Source organism: Tupaia chinensis, unplaced genomic scaffold, assembly GCF_000334495.1.
Source record: "Tupaia chinensis unplaced genomic scaffold, TupChi_1.0 Scaffold141165_1, whole genome shotgun sequence".
Lineage (NCBI taxonomy): Eukaryota > Metazoa > Chordata > Mammalia > Scandentia > Tupaiidae > Tupaia > Tupaia belangeri.
In genome coordinates this window covers 1,675,980-1,700,656 of record NW_006201028.1, presented here as the reverse complement: position 1 = coordinate 1,700,656, position 24,677 = coordinate 1,675,980, and the positions used below count along the sequence as shown (strand labels likewise).

The 24,677-nt window shown below is 43.8% G+C and overlaps 1 protein-coding gene across 1 annotated transcript in view; it reads right to left on the bottom strand.

The window, feature by feature from the left end:
* The window catches only part of SWAP70 (switching B cell complex subunit SWAP70), a 102,559-nt gene that overhangs the window by 10,591 nt on the left and 67,291 nt on the right, over nucleotides 1-24,677 (bottom strand). The window contains exons 4-9 of the mRNA XM_006162930.3: nucleotides 16,749-16,976; nucleotides 13,624-13,770; nucleotides 11,890-11,998; nucleotides 8,078-8,259; nucleotides 3,981-4,088; nucleotides 2,176-2,342 (exon numbers count right to left, since the gene is read on the bottom strand). Coding sequence (XP_006162992.1) covers nucleotides 2,176-2,342; nucleotides 3,981-4,088; nucleotides 8,078-8,259; nucleotides 11,890-11,998; nucleotides 13,624-13,770; nucleotides 16,749-16,976 — 941 coding nt within the window. The remainder of the gene's footprint in view (nucleotides 1-2,175; nucleotides 2,343-3,980; nucleotides 4,089-8,077; nucleotides 8,260-11,889; nucleotides 11,999-13,623; nucleotides 13,771-16,748; nucleotides 16,977-24,677) is intronic.

The window sequence follows — 24,677 nt, the reverse complement described above, 5'->3', positions numbered from 1 at the left end:
TTTCCCTCTCCCTGTCTCTGGCAAGCACATGCATCCTATGGCAAAAACATAAAAATAAAATAAAGTTTTTAAACTTTATTTGAAATAGTAGTCATTGAAGACATGTCATCAATCCTGAATGACCAACTAGAAACTGCTTATTTCCTCTTTATGCCCCAAATGTGCCAGTACCTCTGGCCTGAACAGGCCTCTGCCTCCAAACTGAGGGCCCTCTGTGGGCTGGAGTGTGATACAAAGCCACATTCTTACCCGAGCTGATCCTGTGTCCACGGACATTCTAGAATATGGCTATGGGCACCCCATGAAGCATATACACCAGACTGCTCTGAAATAGATACAGGCCCTCTTCAGCCCCAGATGCCAGGGTTTCCTGGGTTCCACCTCAGTGGGGCACAGGTAGCAGCCACCACATGGGAGACCCAGGTTTGGTTCCCTGGCCAGCCTGAATACGCCAGGTGGGCAAGACTGCATGTGCTTGTGATTCTGGGTAATTGGGAAGCAGGGGTGTGAGGACCCCGACAGAGCAAGACTCCACCAAAAGCACCTATCTCTGTCTCTCTCTCTTGTCTTCTTTCTCTCAAAGGGGGTGGGAGGAAGAAAAGGAATAAGGGTTTCCTGGAGCCTCCTCAGGAGAAGAAATACCCCGGCCTGCCAAGTCTCCGGAGTCTCTCTAATCTGAACACCTCGACTCAGTCACAGCTAGGGCGGAAACACTCCCACTCTCCACGGTGCTAGTTGTCCCGAGAAACCGCATCCGCCATGCCAAGCACACAAAGGCAAAGTCTGCAAACCGACTGGGCACCTGGCCTGAAGCTTCCGCACCATCTCTTCATCTTGCCGGGCCTGCCTCTCGTCCTCAAGGGCCTCCTGCAGCTTTAGGTACATGTCTTCCAGCTCCCGGACTCGCTGCAAATACTGCTCCAGTTCAGAGGACTTTTGGGCAACCTGTTCTTCCATCTGCTGCCTGATCTGATGGTATAAAAGGTCATGTTTAACACGTTAGCACCCCTCCGGGAAGGCCTCCCCCTCCATCTTCATTCTAGGGGGTTGCCCACAGCCACTGGCAGGGCTTTGGCCTCCCATCGTTGGTCTAAAGATGAAGGGAACAAGAGTATCACACCAAGGAGCAACGCAGAAGGGTCAGGCAGAATGAACCTCGGCCTAGACGCCCCGGTAAGTCCCCCATCCCTGCCACTCCACACTGTAGAGCTCAAATCAAGCAGAACATGCTTTCCTATATACTTTCTCTGTAAGTTTCTTCCTTCTTCCCTTCTTTCTTTATCTTTTACTTTTTTTTTTAAATTTAACTTTTATGGTCAGGCCACAGAGAGGGGGACCCCCATGGGGCATGGTCACACTGTAATTTCTTTTCCTTCTCTCCATCCTGTCAGGATTTGTAACACATTAAAGGCCCATGTGGTGTTTTAGAAGCCACTGGGGCCAGGATTTGAACCACAGTGGGTCATATGGGATCTGGTCTCCTTAACACTAGGTTCTGAGTCTGGCCCCTCTTTACATTCCTTATGCCCCAAATGTGCCAGTACCTCTGGCCTGAACAGGCCTCTGCCTCCAAACTGAGGGCCCTCTGTGGGCTGGAGTGTGATACAAAGCCACATTCTTACCCGAGCTGATCCTGTGTCCACGGACATTCTAGAATATGGCTATGGGCACCCCATGAAGCATATACACCAGACTGCTCTGAAATAGATACAGGCCCTCTTCAGCCCCAGATGCCAGGGTTTCCTGGGTTCCACCTCAGTGGGGCACAGGTAGCAGCCACCACATGGGAGACCCAGGTTTGGTTCCCTGGCCAGCCTGAATACGCCAGGTGGGCAAGACTGCATGTGCTTGTGATTCTGGGTAATTGGGAAGCAGGGGTGTGAGGACCCCGACAGAGCAAGACTCCACCAAAAGCACCTATCTCTGTCTCTCTCTCTTGTCTTCTTTCTCTCAAAGGGGGTGGGAGGAAGAAAAGGAATAAGGGTTTCCTGGAGCCTCCTCAGGAGAAGAAATACCCCGGCCTGCCAAGTCTCCGGAGTCTCTCTAATCTGAACACCTCGACTCAGTCACAGCTAGGGCGGAAACACTCCCACTCTCCACGGTGCTAGTTGTCCCGAGAAACCGCATCCGCCATGCCAAGCACACAAAGGCAAAGTCTGCAAACCGACTGGGCACCTGGCCTGAAGCTTCCGCACCATCTCTTCATCTTGCCGGGCCTGCCTCTCGTCCTCAAGGGCCTCCTGCAGCTTTAGGTACATGTCTTCCAGCTCCCGGACTCGCTGCAAATACTGCTCCAGTTCAGAGGACTTTTGGGCAACCTGTTCTTCCATCTGCTGCCTGATCTGATGGTATAAAAGGTCATGTTTAACACGTTAGCACCCCTCCGGGAAGGCCTCCCCCTCCATCTTCATTCTAGGGGGTTGCCCACAGCCACTGGCAGGGCTTTGGCCTCCCATCGTTGGTCTAAAGATGAAGGGAACAAGAGTATCACACCAAGGAGCAACGCAGAAGGGTCAGGCAGAATGAACCTCGGCCTAGACGCCCCGGTAAGTCCCCCATCCCTGCCACTCCACACTGTAGAGCTCAAATCAAGCAGAACATGCTTTCCTATATACTTTCTCTGTAAGTTTCTTCCTTCTTCCCTTCTTTCTTTATCTTTTACTTTTTTTTTTAATTTAACTTTTATGGTCAGGCCACAGAGAGGGGGACCCCCATGGGGCATGGTCACACTGTAATTTCTTTTCCTTCTCTCCATCCTGTCAGGATTTGTAACACATTAAAGGCCCATGTGGTGTTTTTGAAGCCACTGGGGCCAGGATTTGAACCACAGTGGGTCATATGGGATCTGGTCTCCTTAACACTAGGTTCTGAGTCTGGCCCCTCTTTACATTCCTTTCTGTCTGAAAGCCACGAGCTCTTTCCCGAAAGGAACGAGCCCTCCCGCAGCCAGAGCAGGAGGCATGTTAAGTGAAGCGAAGTGAGCTGTCTGCCTGCAAGTCTCCCCCTGCACTGCGGCCTTCCCCCTTCCGGGGCACCTACAGTCCTGCCTGAGTGAACTCAGGCAGTTCACTCAGTGTCTTAACACATTTGTGGCTTTTCCCTTCTGGATTAAAGAGTGGTGAATCCCTTCCTACCTTAGAAATAAAGAGAAGGAGATCCTAAATAGAACATCATGCACGTTGGCCTGGTCTATAAAATGCCTGCAGTTGCAAAAGCTCACTGTCCTCACAGAGTCCTGAGAGCATATGGTAAGAAGAGAAAGCGATGCTTGGCAAGAAGGGGCAGAGAAGTCTGGCCAGACAGGTGCGAGGACGGTGCGGCGGCTTCACAGCCGTCTGCCCCCTGTGCCTTCTGCTCACGCACACGCGCTCTTTCGATTCTAGCCGAAGGGGAGTGACTGAAGGACTGTCCTGAGCACTGGTCTGGGCACAGGCTCAGCACTCTTCAGCACTGCCTCACTCACCCTGAGAAGCCCAGGTCCCCATTACACCTTAACCCACCTGGATCCTGGATCTCATGGGGATGGGAGCCCCTAGTATAAATCCAAGCTGCCAAGAGCAACACACAGATCCAGATGTTCTCCCGCTGCAGGCACCCCCACCGTTCCCTTCCCAGAGCGGAGACGTCACGGGACTCTGCTCACCTTTCCCACAGCTATTGATTTACCAAAGCAGAACTCTTTGGAGAATGAAAAGGCATGATAATAATTATACCAGGGTGAGAGGGCCTGTCCCAGGCAAACCAGGACAGACAGTCAGGTGACCAACGACGCCTCACCACGTTCCATACACTTCTATTTCGGAGTCTTGCACACAGGCTTACGTCTTTCACCTATCTCTGGCACAGGGCTAGTACACAGAAGGTGCTCAATAAATGGACAAGCGCAGAGCTTACTGTGTGGAGGCAGAGCCTCGCTCCAGCCTCCCAGCCCTTCCCATCCACCATCCAGCTCCCGTGGCGTCCCCACCCCGCACACTCACCAGCTTCTCCCGCTCCAGCTCTGAGCTGAACCTGGCCTGCAGTTCCACTTGAGTCTCAAGGCGTTTCTTTTCCTCCTCTGCAGCACGAGATGCAGCTTCTTCCAGTTTCTACCCAGTCAAAACCCCGCCCACAGAAAAGCAGGATTGTTACAGCAGAGGGACATCTGGGGAGCTGCTCACGCTTACACGCATGGGGGACACCGACCACTCTTAACATTCGGGAAAGATAAACTAAATGCGCCCAGTCGAAACACAAAACAAACTAGGTAAACGACTACTGATAAGTCTGAACAAGGTTTGGCAAGGAAAGTTTTAGTAGTTGTTAAGTTACTTACATTCCTTTGCAACTGCATTCATGAGGTTTAAGATTTATTTCTTGAGCTCTTTCTGGACAGCTTTGTTACCTTATGCATGACTGTCTAAATCTCCTATCAGAGCGTAACTTTCAGAAGGGTGGTCTGAGGAACTCCATGGACCCATGCCCCAGTAAAGCAACCACAAGTGGTGAAAATTATTTTTTTAAAAAACAACCATTAAAAGTCTCTGGAAATTATCCTAAGGGTATACAGCAAATGCAGAAAATTCATCTAAGAAAATCTACTCAACCTTAGTAAGAACAGAGAGCATCTATGGCATCTGAGGCACAATGCACTCCCTCCTCCATCCCCACAAGGTCGGCAAGATGGAAGCTCTATTCCTGACAGAAGGTTCTCCCACCCCTCAGCTCAGTCTCGGCCAACGGTATCCTGTTAGGAGAGGCCACCACTTTGTAATCCTCATCTCTGGCTCCATGTTGCAGCAGGAGTGGCTGAGGTCAGAGGTGCTCTTCCTGCACTCATCCCCACTAGTAGGGTAGTTCTGCCCCTGGTATGATAGGCTGAGAACACTAGGTCCAACTGCCCTCGTTTCAACTCACTCGTGGGGCAGAAGTTCCACACAGGGAGAGGCAAACATGGAGACCCAAGGCTACCACCCCCACCTGGGACATGCAGAACACTCTGCCCCCAGCTCCAGAACACCATCCAGAGGTTTTGTGCAGGGAGGAAGGAAGGCTTTGATGGTCTCCACAAAAGAACGGACTTTCTCGGAAGAATAAACAACTGAGACTTGGGAGGCGTGGTGGTAAGACATTAAGGGACTGGCAGCTCCCTGAAGGCACCAAGCTAAACCTATACCAGCCAGAAGTCTGGCAAAGAGAATCAGGGGAGAGCGGGCTGAGGCCACCTGTGGGCCCGAGTTTAAACGACATCAGCCTATGCGGCGATTTAGACCCCCGGACGTTGTGAAGAACAGCTCAATCAGCCTGAAATTAATGCGGTCTGACAGCTGGGAGTGATACCAACCAAAATGCACACAGACGCCCTGCTAAAATCAGTCACCTCAGGGCCAGCAGGTGGCACGGTGGTTGGGGCGCCGGATTCCCACATGGCTAATCATGGTTCGAGTTCCAAACCCAGTGGCCTGCTTTCTCTCTTTCTCTCTCTGGTAAGCACGTGTCCTCTAGTAAATTAAATAATACTAATAATAAATAAAATTCAATAAATAATTCTTTAAGACAAAAACACAAACAGTCGTCTCCAGGGGACTGTGCACATGCCCATGGCAGCACCTCTGAGCAGCCCCAATCAGAGGTTTCACGCCGTGCGGAAACAGATGCTGAAGCCATCCCGCCAAGTCACTGAACAATGAATGAGCCCTTGGGGTGCGGGTGGGGGGTGTTAGAATAAGTAGCCAGAGTTGCTACACTATTACCTAAAATGTCCAATTTTTGATAAAAATAACAAGACATGCAAAGAAATAGGAAAGGGGACCCACATAGAAACTGCCTTTAAAGATCCCCAATGATGGCGTTAGCAGAGGAAGATGTCAAAGCAGTTGTTATAAATATGCTCAAAAAAAAACAAAATAAATCATCCCTAAAGAAGTAATGGAAGAGGGGGGAGAAGAAGCAATGGAAGGGGCCAGCAGGTGGTATGGTGGTTAAGGTGCTGGACACTCCCACATGGGCGACAACAGTTCGAGTCCCAGACCTGTGGTTTGCTTTCTCACTTTCCCTCTCTCTCTCTGAGTGTTTCTCTCTGGTCGAATTAAATGAATGAATGAATAAAAATTAAATAAATAACCATTTTTTATTTTATTTTATTTTTTAATCTGTAGGAGCCAGCAGGTGGCATGGTGTTTAAGGCACTGGACTTCCACATGGCCAACCACAGTTCTAATCCCAGAAGTGGCAGCTTGCAAAATCGTGTGTGCCCAGAATCCTGTGAAAAGAAAGGAGAAGGGATTGCAGGCTGGCCAGCAGGTACTTTCTCACTTTCCTTCTCTGTGTCTCTCTCAAGCAAATGCACATACCCTATGAAAAAAACTATAAATAAAAAAAAAAAAAGAGAGAGAAAGAAAAAAGAAAAAGAAAATCTTGAAAGTAGCCAAAGAAAATGATTCACCATATGCAAGGGAATCCCAGTAAGCTGGACAGTTGCTTCTCAGTAGAAACATATGACTAGTTCTGGCAGAAATGAAGGGTGACATTTGGGGCCAGAGCACTTTAACCGCCAAATCACAGAGCACTTTTCTTCTGGTACAGTCAGTAGTAACATTCGAGATGGTGGCTGGTCTATCGGCCTCAACTTCCTAATGATAGATGGACATACTCTCTAACCCAGCAATTCTGTAATCTCCAGAATTTACCCCACAGAGATACCACACCATGTATGAACATGTATAAAATGACACTGGTACCAGATAATTCCTTAAGCATTGTCAGTTAAAACAAAACATTAAAGCAACCCAAATGTTTATCAATAGGAAACTGTTACAGAAGTAATAACACAGCTATATATAATAGAATATATACTGTTTTTGTGTTTAAAAATGGGAAAATACTAATGCATAATTAGTTTTGTTTTCCTTGGATAAGGACTGGGAACTAGGCGGGAGTCGGGGAGGAGTGACAGGGGCCCTTCACTGAATGCCTTTTCATATTTTTAGATTTATGAGCCTATTCAAATGGCTAGTATTTTTTAATGAAACAAAAGTAAAAACTGAACAGTAAAAGTTTTTTTTTAATTGCCAGAGAAACAGAGAATTGGCGAAAACATCCCCCAATGGGGTGTGGTCATGCCATATCCCTTCTCCATTTCTCCATCCTGTCGGGATTTGGGGCACATGTGCACACATACCTAGTATGGTTTTTGTTGTTGTTGTTGTTGGTAAGCTTTTGCCACCGGGCAGATTAGCTTGCCAGAGACAGAGAAAGAAGGAAAGTGAGAAATCACCCCTCAGAGGAGATGGCCACACGACAATCTCTTCTTCTTCATTATCCCCATGGCATTTGGGCCACGCACACACACGCACCTGGTATGTTTTTTTCCAAGCCACTGGATCCAGGATTTCAACAATACAGTCGGCCATGTGGAAACTAGCACCTTAAACACCACACCACCTCTGGTTCAAGATCCAGCTTTTTTTTGAAAGAATGATTTGTTTAACTAATTAATTATTATTATTATTTTATCTGGCTATAGAGAGACAGAGACAGAAAGAAAGTAAGAAAGAAAGCTGCCAGGTCCGAAGCATGGTCAGCCATGTGGGAGTCTAGTGCCTTACCCACCATACCGCCTGCTGGCTCAATCCAGTTATCTTAACCACTAGACCATGGGGCTGGCAAAATTCAACTGTGTCCATTATTCCTATAAATATGCCTACCTAGTCAATGAGATTTAAAATTTTTTTTATTTATCTATTTCATTTGAATTGTTATTATTTTTTAATTTGGCCAAAGAGAGACAGAGAGAGAGAGAAAGGAGAGAGATAAAAGGAAAGTGAGAAAGCAAGCTGCCAGGTCCAGGACTTGAACCACAGTCGGCCATGAGGGAATCCAGTGCCTTAATCACCACACCACCTGCTGATCCCTAGTGAGATGTTTTTGCCTCCCTGAGACCTTCATTCTTTCAAGGCTAGGAACACCAGTGACCACTCAGTGGTCATCAGAGACATCTCCCTAAAACTGCACTAACCTAGATGTGCAGACCCCAAACACACACGTAAGGTAGCTTTGGCTTCTGCCGTGAGTGGAGGGCCCACCTGCAGCGTCTCACCTTCCTCACGGTCTCCAGCTCCTGTTGCTTGTTCTCGTTGGCGGCCTGGAGCTCTTTCATCTGCCGCTCCAGCTCCACCTGCTCAGCCAGCAGCTTCTTGCGGAGTTCCTTCCGACGCTGGCGAGCTTCTTTGTGAGGCGGTGAGCTTCCCAGCTTCAACAGATGGAGAGTAGAATAAATGGCTGTAACCGGTGTAGGAGAAAAAATGGAAATACGCTTTATTCCTTGTAAGCCTAACATGCAAACGGCACAATGGGAAGAAAACCAGAGACAGGGACCAGCAGTTAGTGTAATGGCTATGTCGTGGACTCCCATGTAGTCGACCGCGGTTCAAGTCCTGGACCTGGCAGCTTAAACTCAAGCCAGGCGCGTGTGCGTGCGTGCCCAAGATCCCAAGAAGAGAATGGAGGAGAAGGGATTGAGGCGTGGTCATCCTCCCTGGGGGGTGATTTCTCACTTTCTGTCTCTCTGGCGAGTGCACGGGCCCTATAGCAAAAACCTCTCCAAAAAAAAAGAAAACCAGAGACAGAGCCCAGTGCAGATTCCGACTTTCCCAGCAAGCAGTGGTGTGACCACAGGCAGGCCACATAACCTCTCACAGCATCAGCGTCCTCATCTGTGAAAGGAGAGAGATGATCTACAAAGTCTCTTCCTTCTCCCAAATTCCACACTTGTGTAGCTGTGCTTAAAGAGATACATGCTGGGAAAATTACACACTCTAAGATGACACTTCCAACTCCCTTCTCTACACTTCTCAGAAGGCCAGATTAAGACTGGCTCCATGGTGCAGCCTGATTGTGCTGCTCAAGAGAACACAGATCCCACATGGCAACAGCTGCTCAGCCTGAAACACACAGGCCATGCATGCCCGTGGCGGCATCTGATGAGCTGGAGGACCGGAAGAAGGGATCGTGGTGTGGCCAGACCCTGTGGAGGGTGCTCCTCTCTCTTTCTCAGTCTCACAGGTGCACACACACTCTATCACAAATAAAGAAAATATATTTTATATGTATAGATTTTTTAAATAGGTATTTAATGTTATTTATCTTTTTTTTTTTTTTTTTTAAATTTGCTACGGGGCACACATGCTCACTAGATAGAGAAAGTGAGAAAGCAAGCCACCAGGTCCAGGACTCGAACCACAGTTGGCCATGTGGGAGTCCAACACCTTAACAACAATGCCACTTGCTGACCTCATGTATATATTTTTAAATTTTTGCTAGAGGACACATGTGCTCACCAGAGACAGAGAAAGAAGGAAAGTGGAAAAGTACCTCCTATGGGAGGTGGTCATGCCACTATCCCTTCTCCTTTCTCCTTTTAGGATTTTGAGCATACAAGTGCACACACCTGCTGTGTTTTTCAAGCCACTGGGTCCAGAACTCAAAACTGCACAGCTGGCCTATGGGATCCAGTCACATAAATCACATCACTGGCTGGCCAGAAAAAATGGCTTGTTTTAGCCAAAATAAGATTAAGACATAGGGCAGGGCCAGGAGGAGGCATGGTGGTTAAGGCGTTGGACTCCCACATGGCCAACTGTGGTTTGAGTCCCAAACCTGGCAGCTTGTTTTCCTACATGTTCTCTCTCTCTGGTCAAATTTTTAAAAATAATAATAAATAAAATTAAACACATAATTATTTTCATTAAAAAGATTGACATATGTTAAAGATTCAAATCTGATTTGTAACCTGCTGTGTTCAGTCTGCCCCACACTGAAGCCTTATGAAAACAGCCCCTAGTACTCCTTTCCTGTGATACCAGATAACAGAAACTGCCACTTACTGAAAAAATATATAACGCATGTAAAGGACACACACACGCTCTTATATGCATTACCTAATTTCCATATGAAATCTGATTTCTCTCTTGACACATTTTTTTAATACCAGAGAATGTGTGTACACATGATAAGGGGGGGTAGGAAAACACCCCCCACTGTGGCCTGGTCACACAGCATTCCTTTTCCCTTCAATTCTCCATCCCATCAGGATCCTGAGCATGTGTGCGCCTGGAGTGTTTTTCAAACCATGGAGGCCGGGAATCAAACCCTAGTCAGCCATATGGGATTCAGCTTCCTCTGCACAGCAATGGACCACCATTCCAGAGGGTCAGCCCCTAATATTTTTAACTACTTAAATTTAGCTTCTTGAATTGGATATTCTCTGACATTGTTCAAATTCAAAAAGCATAAAAAGACATTCAGTACAAGTCTCTCTTAAGCCTAGCCCCAAGTACTCGGCTCTTCACCCTACCAGAAATTAAGCTAATGGCTTCTTGTGCATCTTTCCTGAGGTATTTTAAGCAAACATAAATAAATACATATACACATCCTCCACATTCTTTTGACACAAATGCTGGCACAACAAACTCTCAGAGTCTTCCTCAGTGTGTAAAGTAGTGTACATAAAGTACTGTATCATATGCCACCATGCAGCTACACCACAATTTATTCAACCATTTCCCAATCATTGGGCAGTTAGGTTGCCTGAAATCTGTTGCAAACAGTTCTGTAATGTTGTTTTGAAAATGTGCAAGTATAACTGTCATTATCTGATTTTTTAATCCTCAAAAAACCCTAAGGTAGGTGTTACTGGGTCGTCAGGAAAGTCATGACACATTTTTGCATTGAAAAACATGTCATGACCCTTCTGACAACCTAATATTATTATCCCCAGTCACAGGAAGATGCAAGCAGCTACAGAATTCTTAACTCAAACCATGGAAAGAGATACACTTGCCTCAGACTCTTAAAGCACATGAGAATAACAATTTCCAATGTAACAATTTTATTCATATTTGGGAATATAATATTCATAATCCTCTTTCAGTATTAAAAAAGAAATCTTATAATGAACATATACCAAAGATATTAAGGGCATGGGCCAGAAGTTGGTATGGTAGTTAAAGCGCTGGACTCCCACAAAGTCGACTAAGGTTCAAGCCCTGGACTTAGAGGCTTGCTTTCTCACTGTCCCTCTCTCTCTGTTTCTCTCTCTGGTGAGGATGCATGCCATATAGCAAATTTAACAATAATAACAATTAATAAAATTAAATAATTATTTTTTAAAATATTTAGTCCCATGGCTTAGTAATTAAGGAAGATGGATCCCACATGGCTGACTGTAGTTAGAAACCCAGCCCCAGCAGCTTGAAAAACACACCAAACACATGTGTGTGTGTGTCCAAAATCCCAACAGGATGAAAAAATTGAGGAGAAAAGACTGCGATGTGACCACATCCCGCAAGGAGGCGCTTTCTCCATCTCCTCTCTCCCTCTGTCTCTTTGTCTCTGGCATGTGCACATGCCCTCTGGCAAATTGATATATGCATATATGTTTAAAATTTTTTATGTAGTAAAATCTAACATATTTTTAAATGTCAAATAACATAACTTTTTAGTTTAAATAGTATTTCTTTTATTCTTGTGGAATAAAAGAACTTGAAAATTATCTGATGTATTCTAAAGCTACTGCATAATTCCTCTTCTGTGTTATGGACTACCAAAAATTCAAGATGGCCACTTTAACATCCTTCATAGTCCTAAAAAGAGAAAATTCTGTCATATTAAATAGTAAGAGCAAATACAAGACAAAATCTCCCATTTATAATTTTGCTACAAGTTTATTATGCAAATAAAACTGATGAAAAAATTCGAGAACTCATCATAATTTGTTTTTCTTTCAGCTACACTGTCACACACAGAAATAACCATAGACAATGAAAAAGCAATGTCTATCATCGTTCATGAGATTAAAAAATCCACAAAGCTCTCAAGTCACATCATGGAAAATAATAAAAATTCCCCTACCCTGAATCCACTCCTGTTTCTTCTTCTTATCTGAAGCACTGATTTCAAAGGTCTTATCAAAACATTTTATGAGAAAAAGGCATTTCTTCCCATCTCTGTCAGGCAAAGACTAAAACAGAAAGCAAAATTAATTCTTCAAAATTTTATTAAGTATTTAAACTAAATTTAATCTTAATTATTTATACAAATCTGACTGAAATTCAGTGTCAATGAAAATACCTGTAAGTGGTTATTACTGACTTCCTAGTGTTGTTTCCTAGGCAACATCACATACGGTAACAATAATGGCCGATGGTTATACCGCATCTGCCCTGGGAGAACTATGAACACCTGACAAGGGTACATAGGCTAGGCTTTCCTGAGCATAGCAACTCTTGCACCTGAACATGTCCCTTGCAAGAACCCTGGAAGGTATGCCCATGGAATTATCACAAGAGGGACTGACTTCCGTGCGACAGGAGGCCTCTATACCACGGGGATTCCTAAGCCTGCCTGATGTGGCTGCTTCTCCTTGCAGCTGGGCTGTTGTTCCTGTCCTGTATCCTTATGGGTAGACTGGTATAGCCTACAATAATCTAGTGGGTCTCCACGTTTAGTTGAATCTAAGAAGGGTCTTGCAAGGACACTGCATACCCCAAGACATTAACGTATCTATCCTATTTCATTCACCAAAGTCCATTATGGCTTGTAAGTGAGAGCTTAGATATTTTAAATGCTCTTCAACAAATACCGACACAAATCTAAAATTCTCAAAATTTATCTTCTTAAAGATTCACCTTTTTTACAGAATTAGCAGACATGAATAAAGTATTCTGAAAGTCACTCAAAGTATTCAAAGAAGAGTCAGCAGGTACCGTGGTGATTAAGGCACTGGACTCCCACACCGCCAACCACTGTTCAAGTCCTGAACCCGGGGCCCATGTACGCATATGCCCAAAATCCTGAGAGGAGAATGGAAGAGAAGTGATTATGGCATGGTCATGCCCTCAGCGGGTGATTTCTTATCTCACTATCTTTCTTGGTCTCTCTCCAGTGAGCACATATGCCCTATGGCAAAGACCTAAAAAACGTATTCAAAGGTAAAGCTCAACCTTCTTTTCCTTATTGCACTGAAAGTGTCCCCGATCTTCTGGTATACTCATGACTTCTAACCCTGTCTTACTGAACATTTTTCCCTTGTTTTCTTTTTTACTCTATTCAATAAATGATTCCAAAAAGTACAAATAAATTAGATTTATATATACTTTGTTCACAAGTATAAGATAGAAATAAATTTAAATTACAAAAAAATTTTGTCAGTTATCTTTAATTTTTGGTTCAGAATAGGGCCATTATGTATGTGTGTGTGTGTGTGTGTGTGTGTGTGTATATATATATATATATTTTTTTAAGCTTGCTTTAGGGCAATGTGCACTCGCCTGAAAGAGGCACACAGAGGGAGAGAGAAGAAAAGTGAGAAACCACTACCCAGGGTGGATGGCCATACCATAATCCCTTCTCCTCTTTTAGGATTTTGGGGCATGCACACACACACATGGTTTTTAATCAGCCAGGCCCAGGACTCAAACTGTGCAGTCAGCCACTTTAACCACCATGGCACCAGCTGGTCCATGTATGCCTATATTATTTTGAAACTATACATGTGGAAATTATTTAAAGGCTCTAGAATCCAGAAGGAAGATGACAAACTCCTCGAGCAGCAGGGGGCAGCACTGGGTAATCATGCAGACTTACCTCCACACAGCAGTTTTCATCCAGAAGAATGTCTCCTTTCTTATCTTTCAGATCCTCACTCACATAATAAGAGATTACGTTGGGTTTTAGTACAAACCAGCGCTCAGTCCAGTTTTTCCGTCTATGGCCTTTTTTCATCATGTAACCCTATGAAACAGTCAATCTGATGTAAATACCTATCCTTTTGTTTGTAAGAGCTGATGTCTCTTCTTTGATATTCTCATCTACTCCATCACCTGATATATGGTCCCGAATACAAGAATGTCAAGGGTTTTGCCCCTTGTGGGTCAAGGATTCTGTGAGGAACTATGAAGGTCAGGAAGACTGGACTCAGTCAAATTCATGCAAGCACGGGCAGACAAAAGTTGGCATGTAATTTCAGGCCCGTTAGAGACAACTCCCTCCCCAAAGTGACAAACAGATAACGAACTTAGAACCTCTGATGTTAACAGCATTGTGAATTTTCTAAACTTCTGTATTTTTTTTTCTTAAGATAGCTATCGAAAAATTTATAGATAAAATGAAATGCCTGAGACTTGCTTCAAAATAAAATAGGAGCGATAAAAGCAGGCAGGGTAGGATTAACTGTGTGTTAGCAGTCACGGGGGCTGGGTGATGAGTGAAACAACTCCTCCAGTTATTCTTAACACACTAAAACCTCAATCAACGACAATGCCAACGAGTGTCGACTTGTATATCTTCTCGGCCAAATATTTGAGGATTTCTACTTTCTGGTACCAAACTACCTTTTCTAATGGATGAACTCTGCTCCAGACAAGTACGAAAGCATTGGACCAGGAATTAGGACACTGGCTTCTAAGTTCCCACTCTAAACCTTGAAATTCCTTCCTATATATTAACTTTCAGAGATTCTTTCTGGGTTCTTCAAAACTAGCTGACTCAGGGCTGGCAGGTGGTGTGGTGGTTAAAAACACCGGACTCCCATGTGGCTGACCGTGGTTCGAGTCTCAGACCTGGCAGCCTGCTTTCTCACTTTCTCTCTCTCTCTCTGTCTCTGTCTCTCCCTCTCCGTCTCTGGTCAAATTAAAAATAATAAAGATAAATAAAGTTAAATAAAATAAATTTTTAAAAAAGAGAACTAGCAAACTGTTTGTTTTTGTTTTTTGTTTTCGCTATAGAAAACACATAAACTCATCAAAGAGAGACAGAAAGAGAGAGGAAAAGTGAGAAATCACCCCCAAAAGAGATGAACATGCCACAGTCCCTTCTCCTCTACACTCCTCTCAAGATTTTGAGCATGCATGCACAAACACTCAGTGTGATTTTCAAGCCGCTGGGCCTGGGACTCAAACCAGTAGTCAGCCAGGTAGGATCCAGATGCCTTAACCTACACACCACCTGCTGACTCACCACTTTGAATATTAGACCTACAGGTACTGATAGCCTAAAGTAGACTATACAAATCACTAAATACATGACATTAAGTTGGCTCTAAGTTTCAGGGACCCAGCAGTTGGCGTAATGGCTATGTCGCTGGACTCCCATGTAGTCAACAGTGGTTTGAGTCCTGGACCCAGTGGTTTAAACTCATGCCAGGCACATGTGCATGCATGCCCAAGATCCCGAGAGGAAAATGGAGGAGACAGGATTGTGGCATGGCCATCCCCCCGGGGGGTGATTCCTCACTTTCTGTCTCTCTGTCTCTGTTTCTGGCGAGTACACATGCCCTATAGCAAAAACCTCTCCAAAAAAAGTTTCATACGTTTATTACACTATCTAATCGCATAATTTATTCAATTTTCTAATCCTTGGACATTTAAGCAAAAGCTTACTCACACTGAAATTCTTCTGGACTTCTATATCTCACCATTCTGGTGGGCCTAGAAGTTTACTTTGGACAAAAATCATGTCTCATACTTATTTGTACCAAAAACCTATACAACTGAAGCCTCAATTAATGTTTGTTGATAGACTCCATTAGGAAAAAAGAACAAAGAATATAAATAACATCACCTACTGAACAAAGAAAGTAGCAAAGTAAGTTCATCCCAAATCAGAGTTTTGTTTTTTTTTTTAAGAATTATGTATTTACTTTTATTCATTCATTTATTTTAATTTGACCAGGAAAGACAGACACACAGAGAGAGGGAAAGTGAGAAACCAAGGCACCAGGTCTGGGACTCAAACCATGGTCAGCCATGTGGGAATGTCCTGCACTCTAACCACCATGCCACCTGCTGGCCCCAGAGTTGTTATTCAATATAATAATGTAAGAAATTTAAAGATCCACCAAAAATATATATAAACTTTTATTTAACAGATGTTAAGCTTCCCATATACTACGCTGGGTACCGAGAAAACCAAGATAATAGTCTAATACAAAGGCAGCTTTGCTATATACAGGTACCTTTTTCTTTTTTAAAAAATAATTATTTTTATTTAACTTTATTTATTTATTTATTTATTTATTTATCTGAATTTGACCAGAGAGGGACAGAGTGAGAGATAGAGAGATAGAGAAAGTAAGAAAGCAAGCGAGTCTGGGACTCAAACTGTGGGAGTCCAGACCCCTTAACCACCATGCCACCTGCTGGCCACACAGGTACCTTTTTCTAAAACTGAGGATATTTTTCTAATTTTATAACAATAAAATAAAATCACATACACCATCCAGTAATACAGAAAAGAATGAAAAAAATCCACCAGAATCCACAGTTTTGAGGCAGTCATGTGACCATCCTTCCAGACAGCCCTACAGGCAACCTCATGTCACGTGGAAGGAGTGTGAGATACCTCCTGTTCAGCAGCCCACTGTGTTAACTGAACTGTGGCATGGGGATCTTCCAGATTAATGAACACGGGTGTGCGCACAGTTCAAAGGTACTTTAAAAATAGTTTGGAAATGTGATTTAAATAGTTCTCTCTAAAAAGTAAGGTTTCAATTCCTAACTGTACCTTACAACTGCAACACTTAAGAGAATTTTCAGAAATTCTCTAAAATGAAAGCCTAATACAAGACTGGAAAAATAAAAACTTCGTTCTTGTTCTAAATCAGTTTAAGACTACAAGTCACTTATGTTTACCTTTACAATAAAAATGTCATTTTATTTCAAACATGCCAATACCTAAAGATGAGGGCGAATACAGTGTTACAGGACGCTTACCTGTTTCAACACATCTAATATAAGCTCATTAAAGACTTCATTGATTGCCATAGACACTGTCTGCCGATCCATGCCTTTGCTAAACTGTCCATTTCCAATAAGCTCAATGAGTTCCCACGCAGAAAGGCCATCTTTATTGTCATCAAAGTTGACTCTGTAATGTTCAAATTGTTCTTGCTGCCAACCTCCTCCCATAGCTTCTGTAAGTTTCTTAAGCAGGTATTCAATCTATATAAAAAAAGTTTTATTCTTTCTTAGATTAAAATTACTCTTTAATAAAATGAAACAAAAAAAGAAAAAACAGATTTTTTAATATAGGTATGTATTTATTATTCTGATAAGGTCAACTTAGGAAATATTTTCTATAATTCCAAAAGTGTATTATCTTAAAGAATCTCCTACTCTTGAGAGAGGGTTATGAGTGAAATGCCACAAGTTCTGTATTAGCCTAGAATAAGTAAAGGAATCAGAAACTAATAACCCTCAAATAGTATTACATTTGCATACAGAACTAAAGCCAACTACACATATACAACCACACATAAATTAATGTGATCGAGTACTGATAACCCTCAAATACTATTACATTTGCATATAGAACTAAAGCCAACTGCACATAGACAATCACACATTAATTAATGTGATTGATTACTTTCCTGGATAAATATTTTGATTTATCAGATCATTAATATTACTGAATTACCGTGTGAGTGTTAAACGTCTCAGAGTCAGATATACAAGGAGCTCCCCAATTCACAAATTCCTGTGTAGGTCTATTTGACTCACACTGCCTATTTCCATTAGAACACTGAATGGGTGGATTCCTAGCCGGAGCTGGAAATGTTTACTAAGTCCTGAAACATCACCCCTTCATGTAGACATAGTGGGAATACTGCTACTCAAATAACAGCAGTTAAACACAACCGTGAGGCAGGAACAGTGAAGGAGCTGTCATCTCTCGTCTGGAAAACCTGGGTCTCTCCTACCAGAGTGCTCTTGAACTCCACAAGCCCAAATGTAGACACATCCGCTCTGCCTTCCGCTAGCTCCCCCTTTATTACTGACTTCGGTTAGGAGGCACACCATCACACATTCACCCTGCTGGGATTCCTGTTCCCTGCCCTTTCACATCGAGCCACTGAAAAATCCCTGTTGTTCTTACTTCCCTAGAATAGTGTTTTTCAAGCTGTGAGTTATGACCTACTATGAAATCAACTTCATGGTTAGGAACCAGCATTTTTCCCTAATGGAATGAAAGCTATTTGAGTTCATAAAGACAAACAATGTTTTGTGGTTAAGTTTTGCTTAGTATGCACATGTGTCTAGGTATGTGGGGCTATGACATAAAATGTATCTTCCTGGGCCAACTTAGTAACACAGCAATTAAGTATGGTGCATAGAAAACTGGATTTCACATGGCTGATCACAGTTCAAATCCTGGTCTTGGCAGTTTGAGGAACACTTTGGGTACCTGTGTATGCATGCACAAAATCCTGACAAGACAAAAAGTAGAAGAAAAGAGATAGTGCATGACCATGCCCCATTAGGGGGTTCTTTCTCTCTTTCTCTTTGCCCCTCAGCCCATATGAGCACCTTCACCCTCTGGCAATTAAAAAATAAAAATGAGTATCTTCCTACAGGTTGCAATCAAAAGAAAATGACAAACTTTATCCAAGACAGTTCTCAAATCTATCCCTCCTACCCCATCTGCTTTTGTTCAGGTCTTCTAGTTGGTATCCTTGTCTGCAACATTGCCTCCCCCCCATTTTTTTTGTTTGTTTTTGGAGAGGTTTTTGCTAGGGCGCGTGCTCTCACTGGAAAGAAAGAAAGAGACAGAAAGCGAGAAATCACCCCCGGGGTAGGATGGCCACCCAGCAATCCTTTCTCCTCTATTCTCCTATAGGGATCTTGGGCACGCACGCACACACGCCCAGCGTGAGTTTAAGCCACGGGATCCAGGACTCAAACCACAAGCGACTACATGGGAGTCCAGCAACATAGCTATTACACCAACTGCTGGTCCCGTTCCCTTTTTATTTATACTCTGCTAGAAGGAGTTTTCTAAAGCAAAACCATGAGTCTGTCCCTCTCCTTCTAAAGCCTTCTCTGGCTCCCTATTACCTTGAAGATAAAGGCCCTGCTCTTCTGCATCCTTTGATGAAAACCCCTCCCCAAGTCCTGCCTTTCTCTAGCGCATCTTCCCCATATCATCAGCAATATCACAGATCATGGTCACTAACTTTTACTACAAAGGCTCAAGAGCGAATGCTTTATGCACTTCTATTGCATGTCCTTTGGTTTTTTGGTTTTTATTTTTACAACCCTTTAGTCATGTAAAACCTTTTCTGAACACATGGGCTATACAAAAAATAGGTGGTATGCTAGACCCAGCCACCATCTGAAGTTAGCCAACACCTGCCATACATTTTTGTTTTTGCTACAGGGCACATGTGCTCATTGGAGAGAGACAGAGAGAGAGGAAGGGAAAGTGGGAACTCACCTCCTGGGAGAACTCTCTTCTCAGGACCTTGGGCACACACGCACATGCCCAGAATGTTTTTCATGCCACCAGGTCCAGAACTCGAACCACACTTTTGGTCATGTGAGATCCAGCCACCTTTACCACCCCACCACCTGGCTGGCCCATAGATTGTAAGTAGTTTGTTTACCCACTACACTTTTTTATGCTTCATTGCCTCTCCTCTCTTTCCCCATCTCTCTCCAGCTAGTCAGACCTCTGAGATACTGTTCCTCAGAGAGGACCTGGACTGCCATCCTCCAGAAATGCGTTACAAATGAACTCGCAGACCTCTCGAAAGAACGCCCGGTCAGAATCTGTCCTTTAACAGGCACCAGAGGTACCTGGCAGCAAAGCTCTGGCCAGCTGTGATCCAGCCTAGCACTCTTCTTCCATGTCACCGTACTTAGCAAACGGCAATGTCCTTTTCACTCACTTGCTTCTCCACCATTTTCTGAATTCCTTGAAGGGGGACCATGTCCCAGTCATCTCTGAATCTCCAGAGCTCCCCTAATATATGTTGAACTGAAATGAACTCAGCTAAGTCTCAATCTTCTCATCTATGAAAGGGGCATGAAGATACTCATCAGATGGAACTACCGTGACGATAAAACGAGAGAAACCAAGCAATTCGCACAATGCCTGGCAGGTCACTGCCGCTCCCCTTCTGCGCTAAGAAAATATTAAAGGTTAAATATCTAACCATTTAAGATCACATTTAAGAAAGTCCTTATGAACTAACATAGAGTGAGAGGGAAAGTGAGAAATCATCCCCAAGAGGGGATGGCCATGCGGTAATCCCTTCTCCTCCATTCTTCTCTCAGGATCGTGGGCACGCACGCATGCACAGATGCCTGGCATGACTTTCAAGCCACCGAGTCCAAGACTTGAACTGTGGTCAGCCATGTGGGAGTCCTGAGACGTAACCACTATGCCATCTGCTGGTCCCATGCAATATCATATTTTAACAGAGAAAGGATGGAAATACGTATTTGCGAAGGAATGCAAATTCACAAATATCACAAGTTCAGAAAATACCAAGTGTTCTACTGACTTGATCCAATGTGATACAAGCGCCTCTAGATTGAAGATTATCTTATATCCTAAGAGAGGCACACGGTAGGTATTCCATAAATGCTTACTTGATGGAGAAAAACACCTGTAGTCTTTCCTTTCCTTTGATGGAGACATATCACCTCAGTAAATAATTACCAGATATTATTAGACATTTTCTTGGCACTTAAGCAGAAGTAACAGGAAAAGCAAGAGGAAGAGAGAAAATAGAAATGCTAAAAAGAAGAAAGAAAAAAGGAAGAGGAAAGGAGAGAAAGGAACAGAGAATAGAAGGGAATTAAAAGATGAAAGTCAAGACATGAAGAGAGACAAAGAGAGAGAGAGTAGAGAAGGACCTTAAGATAAATAATCGCTGAAGTTAAAATAACTGAAATGTCACTACCATGTACCAAGTTTCAGTCTGCCTATGGTGGGAAAAACAAGGGCGGGCCCAAGGCTGCCTGATCACAACCTGGGGTGAAGGTGGTACGGCACAACTGGAAGTTTCAACAGTAAGAAAGCACCTGTGTACGCCCACGCGTCTGCACAGGATGATCACACATGGGCCTGACGAGATGCAGCCAACGGACGTTTTTCTGATTAACATGCACATGCACGACGGAAAGAGGAGCACCCTCTATAGGGTCTGCTCACGCCACAGTCCCATCCTCTAGTCCTCCAGCACATCAGCTCTCTGGCACTCGCGCACGTGCCCAGCGTGTTTCAGGCTGACCTGGCCAGGGATCTGGACTGCGGCTGGCACGTGGGATCTGGCTTCTCTGGAGTAGCATATTATATTATCTCTGTGCCACATAACCACACCCCTGACCACCTGTACATCTTAGCTCTTCCTCATCTACCACTGTGAACGAACTCAAGCCCGTCACACTCTGAGTTTCGGGTTCCTCTCCAGTATCAGGTGCTCTTTTACAGTGTCTGTACCTTAGTGCCAGTAAGCTGCAAACTCAGCTCTAGAAGCAGCTTCCCAGCATCATCTGCATCTGTCACAGGGGCCCTCCCGACCCCTAGGGAAGCTGTCATCAGTGCCTGGCACCAACCTGCACAGCAGGCACTAATCCAGATTCGTTTCCTGTTGACTTTCAACCCACTCGCATACCTACCATAACTAAATAACTTAAGGACCTTTTGACTCATGACACTGGACCAAGGAGAGACCAGCGTCCCCTCCTCTGCTGTTCAGTTATTCTACATAATAAATCACACGCTGCCCCGTGAGTCTCAAGCAACCCACAGCAATTCTAAGAGCTCATTCAGTTTCAGGAAGCAGCTTACTTCCTCCTTCTAAGCAAGTTTCACCAAAAATAACAAAGAATAAACTTGCAAGCTGTGTGTGATTCTTGAGGCCTTCGGCTCTCAAATTCATTTTTTAAGGCGTTGTTTCCTGTCATCTTTAAAAGGGGCATTTCTTGGTTTAACAATTCAAGCTTTATTTCATGTATGGTCTCTTAAATATTTCAGGTTTGACTTTTAATTGCATCAAAGCAATTCTTCTAATTAAATCTCCAACAGAGACATCCTGTTTTGTTCTTGGTTCCATGAGAAATGAATACTAAGCAAAGACTATACAGACATACACTTCCAGGAATATCACGTGACAAAAATGACGGAATCAACTCAATTAGGACACACTCTTTTTTGATGTGTGTGGTAGAATTTTTTTTTAATTTGCTATAGAGCACGGGCACTCACAGAAAGAGAGAAAGAGAGACAGGGCAAGTGACAATGCAAGCTGCCAGGTCAGGGACCCCTGCAGTCGGTCTTGTGGGAATCCAGCATCTCAACTATCACTCCACCCACTGGCCCTGAAACATCTTCATTTAAGTGACTTAAACATGTACGTCACTTAAGTATTTATTTAACATCACTAACACTACATTCTAGGTGGCAGAAAATGGAGTCAAAAGAAAAACTACTATCTATAACACTACGTTCTCTATAACAACTGTCACTGTTAGATCTTACATAGTATAAACTGACATGGGAGAAAACAACTTTCTTTACAAACACCCTGGTTTAAAATGCAAATGCTTATCTTAGTAGGTGGACTAACAAAAATATAAAAATTACGTTACGATCATCCCATGGCCTGATGGCTAAGGCACCTGGACCCCACATGGCCAACCCTACAGTTTGAGTCCCAGATCTGGTGCCATGAAGAACACTCCAGGCATGTGTATGTACGCCCAAAATCCCAAGAGGGAAAATGAAGAATGGCAGCATGACTGCACTCCATGGGCGGTAACTTGCTTTCTCTCTCTCTCTCTCTCTCTCTCTCTCTCTCTCTCTGTGTGTGTGTGTGTGTGTGTGTGTGTGTGTGTCTGTCTGTCTGTCTCTCTCGTGAGTGCATATGCCCTCTGGCCAAAAAAAAAAAAAAGAAAATTTAATTACTTTCAATTTGTAAGATCTAGAAATCATTGATAAAATTTTACAAATTAAACCCATGTATACAAACATGACAAATTAAAACACAAGATTTCTTTCTTTCTTCCTTCCTTCCTGTTTTTTTTTTTAGGTTTCTGCCATAGGGCACATGCCCTCCAGGAGAGACGGCTATACCACGATCCCTTTTCCTCTATTTTCCTCTCCGAATTTTGGGCACGCACACACACATGCCCAGTGTGATTTTCAAGCCACCAGGTCTGGGACTTGAACCATGATTGGTAATGTGGGAATCCAGTGTTTCAAATACCACGCCACCTACTGACCCCAAGATTTACTTCTTAAATGCGTCTTTTTCACATTACATTTTATTAAAGCTTGTAAGTCTAAAACTAGTTCAAATGGTTATTTTAATGTTGTTAAATCACTTAGAAAAGAAGCAAAATCTAACAGAGACTGTTTTTCATAGTATAGTGCTGGCTTGAAGGCCGGGTCATACGTTACAAGCTCAGTATATACAAGCCAGTGTACAAACCTCACAGGCTGGCTTAGCAGCCAGACAAAGCAATGCCATGTAATCTCTTCCAGTGACCCTTCTTTCCCCACGCAAGCACTCCTGGCCACAGAGGAATAATCTACAGAACTACTTCTAATTCTACTTTCAAACAGCAGAAATACTGAGGGAGTCAAGGGCGTCAAAGCACAAAGCGCAATATGACAAGGCCTGCTGTCTAGCTGATCCAACAGATCAGAGAGCCTTTCCCTTCAAAGGAGGCCAGCTTGTTGCTGAGACAGTCTTGTAACAATGTCAGCCTGCAGGGAAAGTCAGCATGCTGAGGGCTGTGGCTGGACTCTGTGCTGCAGAAAGTAAGCTCAAGGCACATATCGAGGCTCATGTGGGTGCCAGTTCTCCAGGTCTCATAGAGCAGAAACTGAGTTTCTAAAGTGAGGAGTTGGGAAGCTGATGCCGGCTGGTTCCCGTCCCAGCCTGTGGCTCAGTGATGACTTCAGGCCAAAGATGAGCTTTCCAAATGAAGCAAATGCTACCTCAGGGAATAAAGGAAGTCTCTCTACTCACTAATTTCTTTCTTTTCTTTTCTTTTTTATTTTTTTTTTTTTTGAAAGATGTTTGCTATAGCGTGCATGCGCTCACCGGAGAGACAGAGAGCAAGAAATCAGCCCCCAGGAGGGATGGCCACGCCGCAATCCCTTCTCCTCCATTCCCCTCTCAGGATTTTGGACATGCATGCACACATGCCCAGCGTGAGTTTAAGCCACCACGTCCAGGATAAGCCACCACGTCCAGGACTCGAACTGCGGTCGACTACATGGGAGACCAGCGACATAGCCATTACATTAACTGTTGGTCCCTCTACTCACTAATTTCTGATCCTGAGATCAGGACAAAGTCAAGTCAAGTCTACCATGAATGGAAATGTAAAGAACCAAAATGTCAAAGGTAAGACACCCTATCCCACCTCTCGTTCCAAAGAAAACACGAATACATTTGGAATGCTGACCAAAACTGCAAAATGTCTTAAAAGATGACACTGCAGATTTTATGTGCATAATTCTTCTAAGCAGTAGCTAGGTTTTTAAAATATCCGTGGTTCAAAAAAATTAAAATTAAAAAACAAAATACCACTGGTATGTCTTTTCCGCATCTACCAATATTCTAGTCACAACTATATCCCTCTGTATGAAGCTAGATAATTTCCTTGGATAAAAATGCCACAGCATGGTTTACTTTTTACATCCCCTTAAACATACAAAATCACATCGATATTATTATTAGTTACTAAGAAGCTCTTCCCACCACTGTAGCAAAACTGCCTTGGTTTTTTTAAAGAGGTTTTTTGCCATAGGGCATATGTGCTCACCGGAGAGAGAGACAGAGACAGTGAGAGAGAAAATGTGAAATCACCCTCCCCGGGGGGGGGGGAGGCCATGCCCAACTC